Source organism: Mauremys mutica, chromosome 7, assembly GCF_020497125.1.
Source record: "Mauremys mutica isolate MM-2020 ecotype Southern chromosome 7, ASM2049712v1, whole genome shotgun sequence".
NCBI classification, from domain to species: Eukaryota; Metazoa; Chordata; order Testudines; family Geoemydidae; genus Mauremys; species Mauremys mutica.
In genome coordinates, this window is record NC_059078.1 from 48,879,002 (window position 1) to 48,898,515 (window position 19,514).

The 19,514-nt window shown below is 45.5% G+C and overlaps 1 protein-coding gene across 4 annotated transcripts in view; it reads left to right on the forward strand.

Annotated features, from left to right (window-relative positions):
- Positions 1-1,124: 1,124 nt before the first annotated feature.
- CACNA2D2 (calcium voltage-gated channel auxiliary subunit alpha2delta 2) overlaps positions 1,125-19,514 on the forward strand; it is a 642,762-nt gene continuing 624,372 nt past the window's right edge. The window contains exon 1 of one of the 4 annotated variants that reach the window (XM_045024558.1): positions 1,125-1,281. In XM_045024558.1, coding sequence (XP_044880493.1) covers positions 1,172-1,281 — 110 coding nt within the window. In that variant the 5' untranslated portion in view covers positions 1,125-1,171. Of the gene's footprint in view, positions 1,282-1,680; positions 1,703-8,858; positions 8,887-19,514 lie in introns of those variants that run through there. The other 3 variants (XM_045024559.1, XM_045024560.1, XM_045024561.1) reach the window with 3 other exon arrangements.

Here is a 19,514-nt window from a genome sequence, read left to right on the forward strand (position 1 = left end):
GAGGGATGGTTTGCAGGGGGCACAGAGGGGCTGGGTGTTGGTTTGCAGGAAGAGTACAGGGGCTGGCACAGGGAGGGTGAATGCACCAGGGGATGGTGTACAAGGAGGAGGCACAGAAACTGGCACAGGCAGGGTGGATGCATTGGAGGAGGGGGGGCAGGTTTGCAGGATGGATGCAATGAGGGATGGGGTGGCAGGTTTACAAGTAGGCTGGAGGGGCTGGTTTATAGGGGATGCAGGGGGATGGGAGCACAGGGAGGAGCGATGCACTGAGGGATGGGGATGCTGGTTTGCAGTGGGGGGCACAGACAGGGTGGATGCACTGGCGGATGCTTTGCTGAGAGGCTGGCTTACAGGGGTCACAAAGCAGATGGATGCACTGAGGGATGGGGGGCTGGTTTGCAGGGGGGCACAAGTAGGGTGGATGCCACTGGAGGATGGGAGCTGGTTTGCAGGTGGATACAGGAGGGCTAGGGGGCCTAGTTTGCAGGGGGGGCAAGGGGGTGGATGAACCGAGGGATGGGGGCTGGAGGCGCTGGTTTCCAGGGGGGACAGGAGGGGTGGATGAACCGAGGGATGGGGACTGGTTTGCAGGGGGGCTGGAGGCGCTGGTTTGCAGGGGGCACAGGACGGGTGGATACACCGAGGGATGGGGACTGGTTTGCAGGGGGGCTGGAGCAGGGAGATGGGGGGCTGGTTTGCAGGGGGCACAGGAGGGGGGGATGCACCGAGGGACGGGGGGGGGTTGCAGCGGGGACACAGCCTGGTGGGGTGGGGGACACAGGCAGAGAGCGGGGACGGGCTGCGCCCGTTCGGGTCCGGAGCGCTCGAGCCTGGCCGGGCCGGGGGGAGCATGCGCGGCGGCGGGGCTGGGCTGGGCTGGGCGCGTGCCGCCCGGCGATGGGGGGGCCGGGGGGAGAAGCGGCGAGGGGGGAGGAGGCTGGGCGCCGCGGCAGCTATTTGAGGGAAAGGCTCCGTTTGGCTGGGCTCAGTGCTGCCGGCCGCCCCGCTGAGAACGGCCCGGCTCAGCGCACCCGCGGCGGGGGAGGCGAGCGGGGAGGGGGCGCTCGGCCGCCCCGGCAGCGGGGGGAGGAGGCGGAGGAGGAGGAGGAGGGGGGGCAGAGGTTGCTCGCCGCCGCTCGCCCTTCCCCGCTGCATCTTTCATGGCAACATGGCGATGCCGGCGCAGCCCCGCCGCGCGGCTCCCCTCGGCCCGCTCCTGCTGCTCCTGCTGCTGGCCGCCCCCGCCGCCCAGGGCTACAGCTTCCCGCAGCACTACACGTGAGTACCGGCCCGGCACCCTGCTCCCTCGGGGCCAGGCGAGCGCCCGGGGCCGGCACCCTCCCGCGGTGCCCGTGGGCAGCGGCGGGGACAGGTGTCCGGGCGCCGTGGGCATAGCAGCTCCCCGGGTTTCAAAGAAGATGCCTCCGAAAGTGAGGTGTGGGGGGAGAGGGCCGCGTGCTCGGAGGGACAGGTGAAAGTTAATTAACGTAATGACCGCAGCTCCTCCCTGGCAAACTCTCTCATACACGCAGCGTGCGAAGGGATCGGGGGCAGCACCAGCGATGGGCTTTGAGTCTTGCCTTGCACGCCCCTCGGTATTGCAAGTGCGTGACTACCTGGAGTGTGTATGCAGGAGCAAAGATTGCTCTGTCTAGGTTATCAGGAGGTGACACTCCAGCAAGTTAATTCTTTTTAGGCGGTTCGTTTAGGCAGCCTTCTTTTTATTTTCTTCTAATAAGAAGTTTTAAAATCTTTGGTCTGAAATCCCCCCCCCCCCCCCCCCCAGGAAAATAGAAATAGACTGTAAGTTGCTAGAAGACTCAAACTTCACCAGTGCCTGGAGGTTTCTGTTTTTTTCTTTAATACAGTTATATAAATGTTAATTTAGAGAGAGAGAGGAAGAAACAGAGGTTGCTTTTCTGGTTTACAGGTGCACAGTACAGCATCTGCAATCCAGGAGTGCCCGGTGGAGTTTAGTACAAACTAATAATAGCCTGTGGCTGTGGAACTATCAATCTGAGGATATTTTCCCCCTCTCTGAACTGACACAAATTGATTTTAGTCTGGTGAGAAAATCAGAAAGCATATGGTTTTTTTGGGTGGAGGGAAAGGTGAGGTGGGGGGAAGGGTTGTAAAAGAAGACTGTGGAATTATATTTGCAGTTAGAGTTGGGAATTTTTGCTCTCTCACTTGTTCATTCCACAATGTGATAGCTGCAACCGTTTTCCGTTCCGCAAATCCACCCAAAACCTTTCTGGAATGTGTTTTGAGACGCCACCATCTACGTTACAAGACGTTAAGGGTTTGTGCCACAAAACGGGGAAAGCCAGGCTGTTCAGAGTAAAGGCTGACACTGTGTCCTTACGTTGTGCTTTTCTGAAGGTGGAGAAAGGTCTCAATGACATGGGTTAATAATGGCACTGTCACCCTTAACTTTGTTCTTGCCTCCCTGGATATTTGTTGCTTTGAGTCAAAATTTTTGTGGTATTTAAGCATCAGATTTTTTTATATATAGATTTTGACTTTTAGCTCATGCTTTTATGGAAATATTTGATGAAAGACTTTTTTAAATGAATGTAACTTACTGAAGGGCCAAAATATTTTTGAATGCATGTTTAGACTTGTGTTTAGGTCTTCTAAAAAGGAAGCTTATTAACAGAATTATTTGAATTATTTATTTGGAATCATTATGGTCTATTGTGTTACTATCCTAGCACTCCATTCTAAAAGGCATAGTTAGCTGTGTTATTTATTCGGCATCATACCACATCATAGAGATGACTCCAGGGCTGTTATGGAGCCCATTATAATTGTACTTCGGAGCCCACATGTTATTGACCTCTGATACTGAGCTGTTGATCTTTTTCTGTCAATCTGGCTGTCAAACATGCACACATGTTCCTCAGAATAAAACCTTGAGAGGTGTCTATTGCCGGGGTGTATGGAATATGCCTGCACTGCATAGATAGCACATTTTTAGGGCCGGATCTTACAACTACAACTCATGTGAGTAATTCTTACTCATGTGAGAAGTCTCATTGAAGTCAATGGGCCTAATTGTGGTGTTAATCCTTCATCACACTAGTAAGGTTTGTAGGGTTGGATCCTTACATTCAGAATCTGGGGGAAGGATGGAGAGGGAACCCAGAAAACATTGTTGAGATCTTGAAGTGTATCAGACCATATTATTTTCCAGATATCAGTTTTTAATTTAGAGTAACGTTTTTTTCTGTCATAAAAGTTTAAACAAGGATCTTAAATCAGGAGACGTTTCTAGAGTACTATAATTTATTTTAAAAAATTGCTTCCCTCTTCCACCCAAATTGATTAAGTAAATATTATTAAATTGCTCCTGTCTGCTATGCTAGGTTTTGGCTCACAGCAAATTTTTTCCAGACATGTTAAACTCCTGGCAAAACAGTGCTTAGTATAAGGTATGTTTCATTATCAGCTTCAATAGAATGTCAGTGTTACCAGAATGGGCCCGATCCTGCATTGAATCAGTGGGAGTTTGACGTGTGCCAGGAATGTAAAACTGGGCCCAGTAATGACAATATATCGCTCAGAAACTTTTATAAAGCAGAAGGTTTGGCCCTAAAAGGGGCTTGTGTGAGTGTGTGTGCCTTTGCTGACAGAGGGCAGAAGGCAATTCTGGTTTATGCTGCATCTGAAGACGAAAAGTATCGGAACTGAGACCTCAGCCTGGCCTGTTATTGCTGTGTTATTTTATTCTCATTATGACCTGTTTTCTGAACCTGGGGGAAAAAAAGAAGTCATGTGTGAGTATTGGATGATGATGAGGCATGATTGCTGGGCAGTAGGTTAATGCCCTGTAACATGTGGACTGTAATGCCTTATGTACGGTACTCTGGAGCTCTCAGGATTGTAACATCTGTCACTCAAGGAAAGAAATATTGAACAGAAGAAAACTGTTTGTGACAGTTACTGTTACACTCAGACTAAGCCCCTTCTCTGGCAGTTCCCCTTATTATAAGCCTCCCTCCCCCTCTTACCAGTCCAGCGATTGAAAAGACTTAATTTAAACCTGTAGCGCAAGTATAATTTTGGAGGATTCCTTTGTTCGAAACTAAATTGGATGCTAAATTCTTCCAATTATAAAACCAATTTTTCTCTTCCATATATCAACAAAGAACAATATTGAGTTTTTATTAGAAACCCTTCTTATCTTTAGAGGTTTTCTGTGTGAGTTACTTAAGTTGTCTCCCTTTATAGGGTCCTCAAGAATGAGTCTGTTTTTGCAGACTCCCTAGAAATGTTTCATTATGACCTAGGGCAGCATGTGCAATGATTAGAACATTTTCCTTTTTTGGTGGGACAGGGGGGAAAATGGTTCATTTTTTTGAAAGTAGGAATCGCTTTCATTGTCTTTGGCAGTTCTGGATATTGGTTTCTGGTTCTGTCCCTGGTAAATAGTCAGTGTTCCATATTTTCTCTCTCCTCCCGGGTAACATGGTTTTAATCATCTTATGCTGAGCTAAGGAAGGCTCAGCTCAGCAGTTGTCCAAAGGGAAATTTCTCATTGAGATTTAGAAAGCAAAATCCCCGATTGAAACAGACCCATTCAAGCAGGCGGGCTGGGCGGTGTCCACTTGACTGACTGATTTTCTTGTTATGGGTGGGCACGTGTGTGTATGTCGTGAACGAGATTAATGGCTCTGGGGGGGGGGGGGGAAGGGCTGCTGGTTGATGCTGATTTTTTTTTTCTTTTAAATACTTAGAGGCATCAGCTAGTTGGTGCTGGGTTGCAGTGAGATCCCTGTGAAGGCACAACATGAATTCCCTGATGGATTCATCCTGATCATTGTTAGAATATAAAATGCATATTCTCTATAAATGCTGACCACTTAGGGGACTTTTCTTCTGTTGGTGCCTACGCCAAACTCCTGTTAATGGGAATTACACGTGCATAACTGCTGGAGAATAGCCCGTATATAAATTGTTACATAAACCCTGGAAACAGAGCAAGCCCATGCCTCACTCTGTGAACCTGCCATTTATCACTTGGACTTGAAAAAAGTTGCCATTGGCTAGAGAGCGGTGATCCATTTTCTTCTTGTAGGGTGGCATGTGTGTTCGGAACCATTTTATCCCCCATGGTGAGAGTTGGCTGCTTAAGTCTCTTGCTGTGATAGCACATCTTGTTAGTTGTTTGGTTGTCAGAGGAGAGGAAGGATGGCCTCTCAGTTGAGGGGCTGGACTGGGATTCAGAGAGGTGGGCTCATTTGCTGGCCCTGCTACAGCCATTCCTCTATGAACTTGGGCAGCTGTCAAAAGTGGGCAGTGATATTTTTGTGAGATTTTTAATTTGAGATACTGCAGGCCTCATTATCTGGAGCATTGAGAGCTCCATCTGAGGTTGCTGGAAGCTGCAGGTGTTCAGCACCTCTGAAAACCGGAAGTTTTTAGGTTGCCTCAAAACTGGCCATTTTGGTAAGTTTGGGCCTTAACCTCCTGATGTGCTTCAGTTCCCCATTCAGAAAACATTCATTTGCTATATTTCTCTCAGATGTTTGAAATCTCCTTTTCTTTCTCTTCCCCCTCTTGCCCCTTTTCCCAGACATCCCTTGCTCAGGGCTTGTGTCTGAAACAGCTGCATGTGAGTCCTTGTTCCTGACAGTGAAGCCACTATGGGAACCATGTCAGCCAGCATGTCAGAATGTGTGTCATTTCTGACCTGGCTCAGTCTTTAAACTCATTCTGCAGGATCCCTCACTAATAGTGCTCATTTTTTTTCTCTTAATGATCCTCTATGTTCTTCATTTGCTCAGTTCTGTTCCCCTCTCAACCACTTTCAAACGTTCTTTGCCACAGCCACATTCCCTCTGGCAGAGAGGAGGTCAGGAAGGCAGTTCCCTTTGTACTGCTAAGCATCCTCCAGTATGGGTTGCTCATGGGTAATATGATAATGAGGGGTGTTTCTTGTTTATCTCCAATGGGTTAAATGCACCATGCTCCCTGCTTACGTGAACCCCCTTCATCATGGTGCCCCTGGCTTGCTTCTTTCAGCCCTGGAAAGGTTTGTTTTGGTTTGTTTGTTTTTAATTTTTAAGGACTTCGTTTTGGTCTTGTGTGTGAGGTTCCCACTTAAATCAACAGGGACCCTCCTGAGCGCTGGAGGGTAGAATTAATCCCTCTGAACCCACAGTTGGGCCTAGTCCAGAGGCTCCATTCTGAGGAAACTGTTATTTCTGTGCAAAACTCCCTTAAAATTCCATTGAAGAAGGTCAGCTGCAGGCTAAATGGGAACTTGGGAGTTTATCCTCAATCAAGTCTATTGGCTTTTGGGCTTCAAAAGCCAGCAGAGTGCCCTTGAGGGTCTAGTGCTGGAGTGTATATTTACAGTACAACACTGTACATGTACAATAAAGAACACAACTTGGACAACAGCTTTGTTTTTGAAGTTGAAGATATAGCCAAGTAGGATGGGATTTTTTTTAAAAACTCATTCTCAAGCAAGTACTCCTTGAATTAAATACTCTTCTAGGAAGCACACTGTCGGAACATTTAAATATATGCTTTCCTAAGAACCCTGGAAAAGCAAAATGTATTTCTTTAGCATATTTGTTTTCTTTATTGGTGTCCGCAGTGGTTGGTTGTTGTAGAGTTGCTCCTGAGTTCTGGGCTATGCACTTTGGTTTGTTGTAGGGTTATACAGCACTGATAACCTGAATGGCATAGATTTCTTTGGAATGTGGTCATGGAGTTGGAAATGCACCAAACTGTTTTGAGGAAAGCACATGGGCAGAATTACTCACCAACTTTGACAACCTCCCTATCCATTGTTTTGGTGAGTCCTTATTTCAACAATCTTTTAATGCTGGTCGATATCATTCGAGACTGGAAGATATTAGTCAGACGATGAATATACTGAGCATTTTCCCAGAGTGAAGAATTGGTTCTTTTGTCTGTAATTCATATGCCTGTTTACGTCCACTTCTGCATCCGTGTATCAGTATGTTTAGCCAGATCGGTTGGAGTGAATGGGGGGATTGGGCTGCAGGACAGGAGACCCAGGCATATGAATCTGAATCAGGCCAGGCAAACATTGTGTGGTTTCCATATCCTGTCATGCACTCCATGCAAACCCTGGATCCTTTCCTGCAATTAGGAAAGTAAGCAGCTTCCTCTAAAGCTGCTTCTCAGTGAGCTAATGGGGGCACAAGAGACCAATGCATGCTGGACTGTCTCCTGTGGGAGACTCAAGTTCCCAGCATCAACCGAGCTGGGGATTGAAGGGAGTGAGGGATGAGGCCTGATCCTGTCTCTTCTGCATGGTCCCGTCCCATGTCAGCAATCAAATTGTTGGCCTGGGCACTTAATGAGGATATAAAACCTTCAATGAAATGTAGCTGACTATGATAAAGCCATGGGCACTGCAGCCAAAACAGAGTGGAATTTGTGTATATGTAATGAGCCAAATGCATTTGTAACTCCAGCAAAGTGAATGGAATTAAACTGAGGATGAATGGGGCCCAATGCATTTCTAGTGTGGATGTTTCTTGAGATCTGTCAGATTTCTCATGTAGAAGTTAAGGGGGAGAATTTTGGGGAGCTATCAGCTTCCATTGACTTTTATTAACTGGCTGTAATGGAGTTCCACCGTATCCATATCTATTCAAATAAGGAGTCAAATTCTACTTTCTGTGGGCTAGATTCCCCTCTCACTAGCAGCAGTGCAATCTGGAGTAACACAACTGAAATCAGTGACTTCAGATTTACATTGGTGCTGTTGAAATCAGAGTCTGTCTTACTGTCCCCTGCCGCATGGATGATTTGGGGGGGGGGGGGGGGGAGGAAGTTGTCCATTGTGAACTACCGGATTTTGCCAATTAGCGAGTAAATGAACAAGCATGATAGAGAACCAAGGATAATGCATTTCAAAATGCATGTTAATTTACCTGCCGAGGATTGTCTATCTCTAATTTATTTATGAGCCTTCACAGCATGCTAGTGAATGTTCCGCAGTAAATTTTGTAAACGTAATGAAGTCTTAGCTGTTCCGAGAAAGCTTTTATATTTCTAAGAAGTTGCGGGAGTGTGTGAGGGGATGAGAATGGGAGACCACAGTTTCCATGTGCAAATGATGAGGTGTGCAGCAAAATGAAGTGCAAATTAGTGAGATTACACTGTGCATCAGAGCAAAAATCACTGTGGGGTTAGAAATATAATTGCAATTTATGCTGGGAGGAAAGAACACAAATCAAATGCCCTAAAGACTTGGAGTCTCTTATCCATGAATAATAGTTACTCATGTGAGTAGTCTTAAACTCAGTGGGATTACTCACTCCAGTAAGGGTTATTTCCATGACTAAGGGCTGGAGTATCAAGCCTCGGAATTGCCTATAAATTGGCTAGATAAAGCTTTGTGTCTGCTTTTTGTGTGTCATATTGACAGTTGGAGGGCAGGCAGGTGGGACCACGTCAACGTATTGCAGAAGAAGTGAGTAAGGTTAGTGGGGGGGGGAAAAGGGTTCTGTTGTATCAGGCAACGTATAATGTTTCAGCTGCGTTGGAAGCTCCTGTTCCAATGAACTGCATGTGGTTTCAGGCACTAGCATGCTTGGTTGCGCTGGGCTGGTACGTAGAAGGAAGGGCTGCGTGTAGTGCTAAGTGAGGAGATCGTTTGGCTGTACAATGGTGCCTGCTCAAGGTTACCCAGGGAATCCAAGCCCGAAGGGGAGAGTGCTGAGTATGTATCAGCCAGCAATCATCTTGAAGCTCTCCTCTGGCAGGAACTAACTGGCCATCTCGGTTCCCAACATCCCCCAGTTCAGAGCCGACACTCCATGATGCGGCAGGCCTGGCATGGGTTTGCACTGCAGCTGCCTCCACATACCTGACTTTTTGATAAAAAGAAGCATCGTAAGTCCCAGTTTCTTTAGTTCCTTGGCCTTCCTGCACACAAACAGATTTGCCCCTTAAACTGTTAAATTGGTGGAAAGAATTGGGAGAGAGTGTGAATCCATCTCCACTCAAGTGACAAACGAAGAAATTATGTTTTCTCTCTCTCGTGTGTGTGTGTGTGTGTGTGTGTATAATATATATATATATATATATATATATATATATATATATATATATATATATATATATATGACTTGTTTCAACAAATTCCAGAACCGGCCCCCAGAACACTCCTTCAATAGCAAGACACCGATCTGCTTTGAAATCAGACTTTGTTGCTTACCCAGGGGGCATTTTATATACACCCCAGCCTGGTACAAGAGGTCTAGAGCCTTTGTTTCTACTCTGAGTGGCTAGTGTCAGCTGCTATGCTCCAGGTGATTAATAAAACTGTCTCACTTATAACGCTCCCTCTGAATCAATGAAACTCTTGTAGCTAGGTCCTCGGGTTCATAAGCTTTGCATAAATCTCTTCAGAATGGTCAAATGGTCACCTAGTTAGGGGCTTGGTGCAGTGACAGGAAGAGATAAAGTCCCTTGTTCCTAGTTAGGTTTTTTTGCTGCTGTAAAACAGAGACTGAGGAATAAAAAAGTGAGGAAGAAGCTAAGCAGAGCACCTAATATACAATTTTATCAGGTGTTGAATGTTCAGCCAAATTCTGGGCTATGTGTGGCTGAGCCTCTTTTACTGCTCTATAATGAACTCAGCAGAGCTAGGAGGAGCCAAAGTACCATTTCCTCATGTCTGATGTAGCCTTATAAATTAGAGCCATATACTTGAGCATTCACCACTGATAACATATTTCTTGTGCTGGGGCGGGGGGGGGGGGGGGGAAAGAGAATAAAACAATGCATCTGCACTTCCACTCGGGAGTATAAGGCCTGTGTGCTGGCAGGGGCTCTGCAAGGGGACAAGAAGCCCTTACTGGTAAACCTTTTTGCAGCCCATCACGCATAGCAGGGAAAAAAAGGTTGGAGGAAACTGCATTTAATTATTCAAGGCCTGCAGGCCAAAGAGAGGTCTGTGAGCCTCCAACCAGTTAGAGATGTATCACAGCTTCAGAGAGGGTTCTGTGCTTTCCCTTCCCACCCAGCCCTTGCTGCGAAACTGGGTATAAAAATCAATGCCTTCCCTCCACGTATGTACCTCTTAGTTTTTATTTATTCTCTCTTTGTTTTGCCTGGGAATCTTAATAATTGTAGATCAGTGACCGAGCCGATGACATTGCTCTGCCTGCCATGGAATGACAGCCATTTCAAGAGCACAGGGAGGGAGTGAATCAACATTAGCCCCGCTCCCCAAACACAGTAGGCTATTTTATCATTGCAGTTGAACCATCCTGTCTGTGTCGCTGTGTAGCAGAATTCACCATCTTTGGTCTCCCAGGCTATTTTTTGCTGTAGAAGCATGTTCTTTGCAGGGGGAGGGCCATCCAAGTGTTTTCAAGGTTTGCGGCCAAATTTATCCTTAGTGCAACTCTGCTAAAGGCAGTGGAGTTAGCTCTGGAATGAACTTGGGCTTTTGGCTCCATTTTTAAAGAGGATGGAGGTTGTAGTTTTTTCTGTCTTGATTTTTATGTTGGTGTGAAGGAAAGAAACACACATAATTTACATACTTTCATGTAGCTTCAGTACCTCACCACTTATTACTAGGCAGCCTTATCTATCCTCTCCCCACACATGTGACCTGATGTCAGATGCCTTGTAGATGTTTTTGACACAAACGCCAACTTTCCTCCCCTTGCCCCAAGACTGAATGGAGCACCTCTGTCATTCTTTTTTTACTATCTCTGTTGGCCTTGGAAATGAGCTGTCTTGACTCAGTTTCTCTTTGGAGAGAAATATAATCAGCTCTGCTTCTTATTCACTATCTTGCAGGGCCTGATGAGGATTTTGGGCAGCGTTCTCACCCCAGTGAGGCAGTGCTTATGGTTAAGGTGGTCCAAGCTGAGGCAGCATTGTTTTACCTGCCTTTCCTTGCTCTTTTAACCAGGCATCCTGCAGGGTGAAATGGAGCTGTAATGCCACTCTGTGGCCAGTTGTGAAAGGATGCATGAGAGCCAAGGTCTGACACAGGGTCTGATTTCACCATCATGCCTGCTGAGATAAATGGTTTCTTTTCCCTCTCCCCTTGCACTGTGCTGTCTTGTACACCGTACCATTCTGACAACCCTGTTTGTACCTCATTTGCCTCAGAAGGTACTATTTTATCTTGTCTGGGATCAGACTGAATACTCCGGCCAATATGCTGTGTGGAGAATTGCCAATAGTGATGCTGGTGAGTTAGAATCTTTTCCCCCTCCCCCCTTCCTTCCTGACATCTTTCAAAGTAGAGTCTTGCACTGGCAGTTCAAGCTGTTTATTAATGTGATTACATGCACTGAAAGGAGCTTCTTTTTTGCAAGAGCCACTTAATAAATGTCACTTGTTTGGTGGCTTTCAGGCAACTGTGTGTGTGGCCTTCTCATCAGGGAGTGAGCCTTTTATATTGTGTGAGAGCATAGTTAAGTGGTGGATGAATGGATGTGCCCATGGCCAGAGTCAATATTTTTTTTTTGTATGTTAAGTTGTACACCCTATTGACTTTCTTCCCTAACTGAATTTACCCATTCATGTAGCCATACCGCATAGCATTTGTGACCTCTGCTTATCTTATGAGAGTTAGATGTTGACAACACATGGATGGGAGACCCCTCCCAAAGATAACCAGGCAGCAAGTGGTGTTGATGATTTAGCAAATTGCTTTATCCCTGACTCAGGAGGACAAGTGCGATATCCCAATGTGGTGTTGGGGAAGGGGAGTTGCTGTGTGCCTGAAGGGGTGCTGTCTCAGATGTTATTATGGAAACTAAGGCCCTGACTGTATAATTTTAATCTGCCTGCTTAAATTCCTGCTCCTGTTTAAGTGGGTGCAGAATGTGTCTTCATTGCCTGGCGCTAAAACTGTTGTATACAGAATGGCAGCTGCATTTCGGGGGTGATATTTATAAGTGTAAAGTTTGAAGTTGTCTAAAGCATTTGAAGGTTGCGAGAAGTACAATATGATTCAATAAATAAATCCAAATTCAGCAGTCAAAACTTGTAATATTCTGAATCATGTATTAAATATTTTTGGCAAATCTTGTGAATGAAGCCAGTGCTGTCCTCATTTGGGTCACAGCAATGAAACATGTCATTGTAACAGTGGGAATAAAAGGAATGAGGCTTTCTCTGCTGTCACTGTACTTGGACTTAGTATTTCAGGATTGATCATTTGTATATAGTGTGGTGGTTGTATTAGTGGCCTGAGCCAACAGTTAATTTTGAACTCTGAGCGTGACCCTGAAGAGTGTGTGCAGATCTTAGCTGTTGATGGGGAAAATGGCTTGACATATTGTATAGCCCTCTTTGTTGAAAATGCTCAAGTTGCTTGTCCTAGTTATGCTTCTGGAAAATGAGAGCAGTGTGATACCATGGCTTAGCAGGATGGATATGTCTGGGAAATGCATTGCAGCTTGACCTTGAATTTGAAAAACCCATGCAAAGACCATTGTGCCAAATTCATCCCTGGCCTTCCTCCACTTGCTTTAGTGGAATCCCCCTGGGGGGATAAACTTGGCCCATTTTGTTCTGTGCTATCTTGTGGCCGTTCCTATTTTCCCACCTACTGTTTTTTTTTCAGTATAGATCTTCAGGGGCTCTTGTGATTTGTATGACTTTGGTGAAAGGTGACTGGTTGTCAGCCTTGCCTGCAGTAGGCTCTGTTAGTGGCATGGCCAGGTCCCCAGTGGAGCTGCAGCTGTTTACACCAGCTAAAGAGTTGATTTCTATGACTCAGTCCTGCCCTTTTGAGTAGGTGGATAGTTCTATTTTCAGGTCCCATTTCATTTCCCCCCCCTCTGCTGAAGTATGAGCACCTACATGTCTTTCTCCTCTCATGTGTGCATCCTTGGTTCCCTCTCCTATGCCTAGTTCTCCCCTACATAACTCTCTTCCTTTTAGTGTGTTTGCTATAATGTTTGCACTTCAAAATGAATGACTAGCTCAGGTGAAACAGATGTATTAGTTGACATGACAAGGTCAGGCATTAAGTCAATAGCAGATCTAGGAATAGAACTTAGGCCATATAATTCCCAGATATCTGCTCCTCCCAGTGGACAAGGCACCTTCTCTTGGACTTGGTGCATCTCATTTTATATACTAATGTTCTGTGAGTAGAGACGTGGCTAGGAGAGTTTGACCTCTAAGGAAGAATCCCTCTTTCCCTGTCTTGGGGTGGATGGGAATTGTCCTTGTGGAATCCAGACTCTGGGGGCCAGACTCTGGCAAGCTCTTTGGCACCAAAGCGAGGCGCTTAATGTATGCTTGAACAGGGCTGTTTCTCTGAGGAGTTGAGAGAAGAGTTGAAGGAATTGCTGCCAATTGCTCAACGTGCCATAACATCAGGTGTTGGAAAATTAAAGGGGTTCATTCTGCAGCATAATCCATAGTATGTGTGGCTGCTTGTGCTGTGGAAATTATGGCCAGGCAACTGTCCCAAGAAAGCGCTCTTTTAAAATTACATTTTTGTGCTGACAGTGCACCAACTTCTGTCTGTATAAGGCTTGTGTATCTTGGCTCCTAAAGGCAGAGCTAGCTCTTGGGGAAGCCTCAGCACAACTCCTCTCTCATCCCACAAATATTTACCCCTTAGCATGTCTCCCATGATCTCTTCTGAACATTTGCAACTTGGGGTGAAAGTGTGTGTGTTGGAGAGAGAGAGAATTCTAGAGGCCATTAACCTGGGTAATTTACATGCTTCTTGAGCCTGTGCCTAGGGAAATATATTTCACAGGTAATTTCAAATCTTGTGGCGTGTGGAAGAAATCATTATTCTAAATAGAAAGGGGTTGATGATGTCATAAGACCCATCAAGAGTGCCACATTAAAACTGGTTTTGTCTTCTAGGAAAAATATTCTCTGCACAAGCTTTTTGGTTGCCTGCAAACAAGAATTTTGATTTCATAAATGAGTATTGGCAGCGAAAACAAAAAAAGTGAATTATCTTTGGTTCCCCGGTTTCTATTGTGCATGCATGTGTGTGCGTGTGTGGTAAGCACGGCAAGTGCCTTGGGGTGTCACTGTCTGTGGGAGCATCCTTCCTTCTGAATTGATTGCTGCCTCCTTAAGTGGTATGTCTATGCTGCAAGTAAAAGTATACCTACTCGTGCTAGCTTTAAGCTAGCTAGCATGGGTAACAACAGTAGTGTAGACGTAGTAGCATGGGCTTCAGAGCTGCCCTAGTACAAGCACACTGGGTACGTTTTCCGGTTGCTAGCACATGCTGCCACATCTACACTATTGTTGTGTACTTGCTAGATTAAAGTTAGCAGGGGTATGTCTGTCCAGGCTACAGACTTAACTTCACTTGCAGTGTAAATGTACCCTTTTGAGGCTTGAGCACAGAATTGGGAATCTGGAATTCCTGGGTTCTAGTCCTGGCTCTGCCTTTGACTGGCTCTGTGGACACGGGCAAGTTACTTAACCTCTGTGCCTCAGTGTTCCCTCTCTGTAAAAACGGCGAGAATAATCACCTGTGTATTATGGGGATGGCCTAGTTAATGCTGAACAGCTCTGTAACAAGATTGTCCAATGACGTTACCTTTGTAAATGTCTCTCAGCCAGAGTCCTTAAGCAGTCCCAGAGGGGGTCTGGCAGATCAGAATTGAGGCAGGGCTGTGGTTGCATCACCTGTTTAATGCTGCTGAAGTGTTTTGGGAAGCAGACACAACTTTACCTTTTTTTCCCTGCCTTCTCCCCTTCTTCCTTCACTGTGCCTAAGCTCTAAAATGTACAGGAGAGTGGCTTCTTTAAAAGAAAGGACCAGCTGTAGCACTGATCTAGTTCTTCCCCAGGCCTCATAGGGCAAGCTGGGTTTTGTGTTGTCACTGAAGGGAAACTAGATTGTATTCAGTTGTGTTATGTGAGCCATGTGCTTGAGGTTGGGGGTCTGTGACCAGCTAATGCTGTAATTTGGCCCCTCATGTTATGCAGCGCCGATGGATGAGGTGGTATTGTGATAAAACCAGACACAGCTTTATGCTTCCAGAGTGTGCACCTTACACTGGTGCTGATTGGATCCAAAGGTACTGGAGGCAGCTCTTAGGCATGAATCATAAAGCACTGAGATAATGGCATAAAGTGCAATCAATTAATTGTTAAAAGTGCTTTTTCTCCTCCTTTTCCCTTGAGTGCATTGCTGAAAAGGAACATCCAACATGCAGCTTCTGGGAACGAGGTAGCCTGCATGTAAAAATGACAGGGTCCTGCATGTTTGGCTATCGAGAGATCCATTGAGTGAGCATCACTAAGTGCTTTATAATAACAATGATTATACCACCCTCTCTCTTTATGCCACTCCTATTGTGGCCCAGGAATTCCTCAAGTGGAGTAATGGTGGGGAGAGGGGTTTTAACTTAATACATATCTAGTGAAAATGGTGCCTAGAAAGCCCTAGAGACATGTATATAATGCTGTGCCAGTCTACTTCAACCAGACTAGGAGAAGGTGGGTTAATGCAGTTAGAAGCCGAGGAGCAGTGGAAATGGTGTGGCTGAATGTTTCTCGTATTCGCAGGCCCTCGCAGAAGAGGTGAATGATACTTTTGCTTGGCCAGGGGTGAAGTTGTAGATTCCAACTTACTTCAGGCCCAACTCAGCACCAACTAGCCATCAGGCTTACTGTAACTGAATATCATTGAACCTTTCAAGGTGGCCTGTGTTTTAAAGGCCTAATTAATCACTGCAGAGCGCCCAGTGTAGGTTAGCTGAGACATTAGGGGGAATGATGTAGGGAGTGGCCCTGCAGCATGCTGGGGTCAGGAAGGGGGACGCAACTAGTCTCTTTCAGTCCTACCGTCTGTGCTGCTTAATAGCTTTTCACTTTGGAATGTATTCCTTGCCATAAGTGTCTTGTGGTAAGATACTCCAGCACAGAGCAGTGATCCCCTTGGTGGGCTCTTTCTAGCCCGGAGTTGTGGCCGTGCTTACAAATCCTGATTGCCATGAGCCCCATTATCTACTCAACAGGGTCTGCCCCACACCCTGTAAACTAGACATTGTGGAAATGAGGACAAGTGTAAGCTCTGTTTAAAATCGTATTCCAGCAGGCAGTGGAGGGTTGTTCCTTACAGTCCATTCCCCAATGTGTGGATCAGTCCAGTTTCCTAAATGAGCCAAGCCAGGGGACTTCTACCATTTCTCTTAGTGGAGACTGTTTGCATACTCCAATATATTTTCTTCTCAAGAAGTTGTTTCTGTGAGGTGTGGAGGATGTTTAGACTCCTTCATTCTCCTAAGGGCCAATGACCTTCGTCATGTTGGGACCCTGCATAGAAAGGGTGGGAACACGGCGATGCAGCTGCATTATAGCTCTCTTGTGGTTTTTATCATCACATCACCAAGCAATGTTCAGGTGCGAGGGTGCAAACATTCTGATGGTGAGATGCTGCAGAAGAAGTTGACTCTCAGAACATGGTTAGGAGATAGTCTAGCATCCTTTGTCACCAGAGCCCAGACAAAGAGCATCTGAGTTCTTGCCAACTCTGGCTATGTCGGTCTGATTGCTTTGCTAGTTTTCCAAGCTGTGGAGCATGTGTTCTGGTCCCCAGCTGGGTGCTGGAATCCCATGAGCTGCTTCATGGAAACTGGGACTGCTCTTCTTTAGGCAGCTTTGCTTTCCATCTGATGTTCATTTCCTGGAACAAACGAGAACTGCAATGATCTCCCCCACCCCTCCCTGTTGCCTCCCAAGAGAGCCATGAATTATACACAATAAACAAATAAACCAGTGTGTCTGTCATTACATCATAAAGTCAGTTAATTCATGCTGCTAGCAGAAGCTTTGGACCTGTTCTCACTTTGCACTGGTTGATGGGATCTCTTCAACCCCTCCATCCTCATAATGACTGAAAGACGTAGCAGCTGAGAGAGTGGTGAAACAGCCGAGATAGCAGTGGCACAGAGGGAGGTGTTAATGTAAACCATTGTGCACCTAGCTGGTTGAATGGTGATGCATGGACGTTGTCAGTCATGAGGGCTTGATGGGGAGTGAAAATTACAAGAGGATTTGTTGGGTAAACTTCCTTCAGGCAATAAATAGTTTTATAAAACTGACACCTATTCCCTTATTTATTAAAGCAGTATCTTGCAGCTCTTCAGTTCTATTACAGGCTTTAAGAGTTAAAGGGTGTGGTTCCAATCTTCTGTAAAACAGTAGAAACTTCACCAATTTCTGTACAGTTACTCCTGATTTACACTAGTGTAGGTGTGATCAAGGCTTTTGGAAAGAGTGGGGGGAGAGAGAGAGACTTGCTGTTTTGGCATTGGCTTAACTTCTCCGTGCCTTGGCTGAGGATAACCTGCCTTGCACCTCACCCGCATGATTCTGCTCTCACTTAAACAACTGTAACCCAGTGTTGCTACAACATAATCTCAGGCTCTGAGAGTCTGTGAGGCTTAGTTCTTTCATGGTTGAAAAGGACTTTGGGATCCTCTGGTGGAAGAACTGCAAAATAATGTTGCTAAAATTCCAGTGCCCTTCATGTGATGGCTGCATTTCCAAATGGTCACATAATGAAGAAACCCACTCTGAGATGGATAGTGACTGGTTTGGGGAGCCTCATGCTGCAATTGCCTTCCCCTCTGCCTCACTGTCTGCAAAAGATTTCCTGTGGTGTGCTTTGCTGGTTGTGGTTGGTGTGGTTTTTTGTTTTTTGGTTTTTTTTTTTTTTATTACCAGGGCTGTGGGAGTGTGTGTGAGTTGATGTGATAAAGGGATACATCAATCTTCTGGGGACCCTTCGCAGTACCATTAAGTATGGTATTTGGTACATTTGACCACTTAATTTCTCCTCTTTCTATTGGCCAGTCATCTACAAACAGCATGATTTTTCTCAAGCCTGCTTTTTAATTTATTCACTGAATTATCCTTTGGCCTCCAGCTTCTCTGGGGAAAAAAGCTGGTTGTGAGTATTTTGTATGCAAAGTTTGAAATTCAAGGTATTTTGACAGGACACATTGATCACATGGTATTGGTGGAGTGTAACTCTTAGGTGGCAAACACTTGGGTTTTCAGGGTCAAAACTCATTTTCCAGGAATATTCTCTCGTATTCCCTATAAAATTGGCTAGTTCTGTGAACATTCCTGCCAGTTATACTTGTTCACTGGACTATTTGTGGTTAACAAATTGAGCACAAATTAAAGTGCGTTTTGTTACAAAATGTAATCTAGTATTTGTGGCATTTTGTTCACATTATTTGCCCAGGTCTAGGTTGCGGGCCCATAAAGCCACCTCTGCAAATTATCCCTCTGATTTTTATTTACTTATTTATTAATTTTTACACTGAGGTCTGGCGGACCCAGCTGAGGTCAAGGCCCCTCTGTGCTAGGTGTTGTGTACACCCGAATTAAGAGACTGCCTGCTGCAATGAGCTGACAAGACTGAGTGGGAGGGGAAAACAAAGGCACAGAGAGGGGATGTGTGTGGCCGAGATGACGCAGCAGGTCAGCGGAAGAGCTGGGAATTCCAGTCTAGGGTTCTATCTAGCAGACCATCCTATCTTCTTAATAGATCTTTCTTCCATTAGATTTCTGGAATTTCTCTCTCCTTCATCCCCCTCCAAGGTGCTTTATTGTGGGGTGAAAGTGGGTGAGTAACATCTTGAGGAGGGGTGTGTGTGTGTGTGAATGTATTTGTATATAAATATGTATACACATACATGCACGTGTGTGTATGAATTGTCTAGGTATTTTCTTGCCCTTATTCCTGATAAGCACCTGTGCACATACTTGAAATTAACAGGGAGTCATGAAAATGACAGTATGGGAGGTTTGAAAATGACTGGCAGAGTGGCCAGCAATATCTGTGGCTGTTCCGTTACAAACCAGTACTCTCCAGAAGTCCTGTTCAACAACAACAAATGTTGGGTCATATTTTTTTTTCTGGTCAGTAAATATTGGCTTGTATAGGGCTTTCCCTTTCAGATATATAAGAAATGAAGAATGCACACACATGTGAAGGTAGTTGGCTTATTCTTCAAAATTCTCAATTCTCCAATTAAAAGGGAAAGTTCCTGCACAGCAAAAATTGGACAACACTATAATTAATAACCTTTTAAAATAGCGATATTTAATAACGGGGGAGGGATAGCTCAGTGGTTTAAGCATTGGCCTGCTAAACCCAGGGTTGTGAGTTCAATCCTTGAGGGGGCCATTTAGGGATCTGGAGCAAAAATCTGGGGATTAGTCCTGCTTTGAGCAGGGGTTGGACTAGATCACCTCCTGAGGTCCCTTCCAACCCTGATATTCTATGATTTGGGTATTGAAACAAAACATAGGAATGAGAGTGAAGCATTGTTGGCTGAACACACAGCATTAAGTGTGTACACTTGTACAAAAGGCTTTCTGTATAGCCCATTGAGCCTTGGGGGAGCATATCCTCTTAACAAATTGTTTTTCCCCTTGTCCTTTTACATTCTTGAGACCACAAACAAATGGAATTGACCTGTCTTGGTGGCTTGCTTGTGAGTAAGAGCTGCTGTGCAGAAGACCAGCGCTAAGGAATTAGG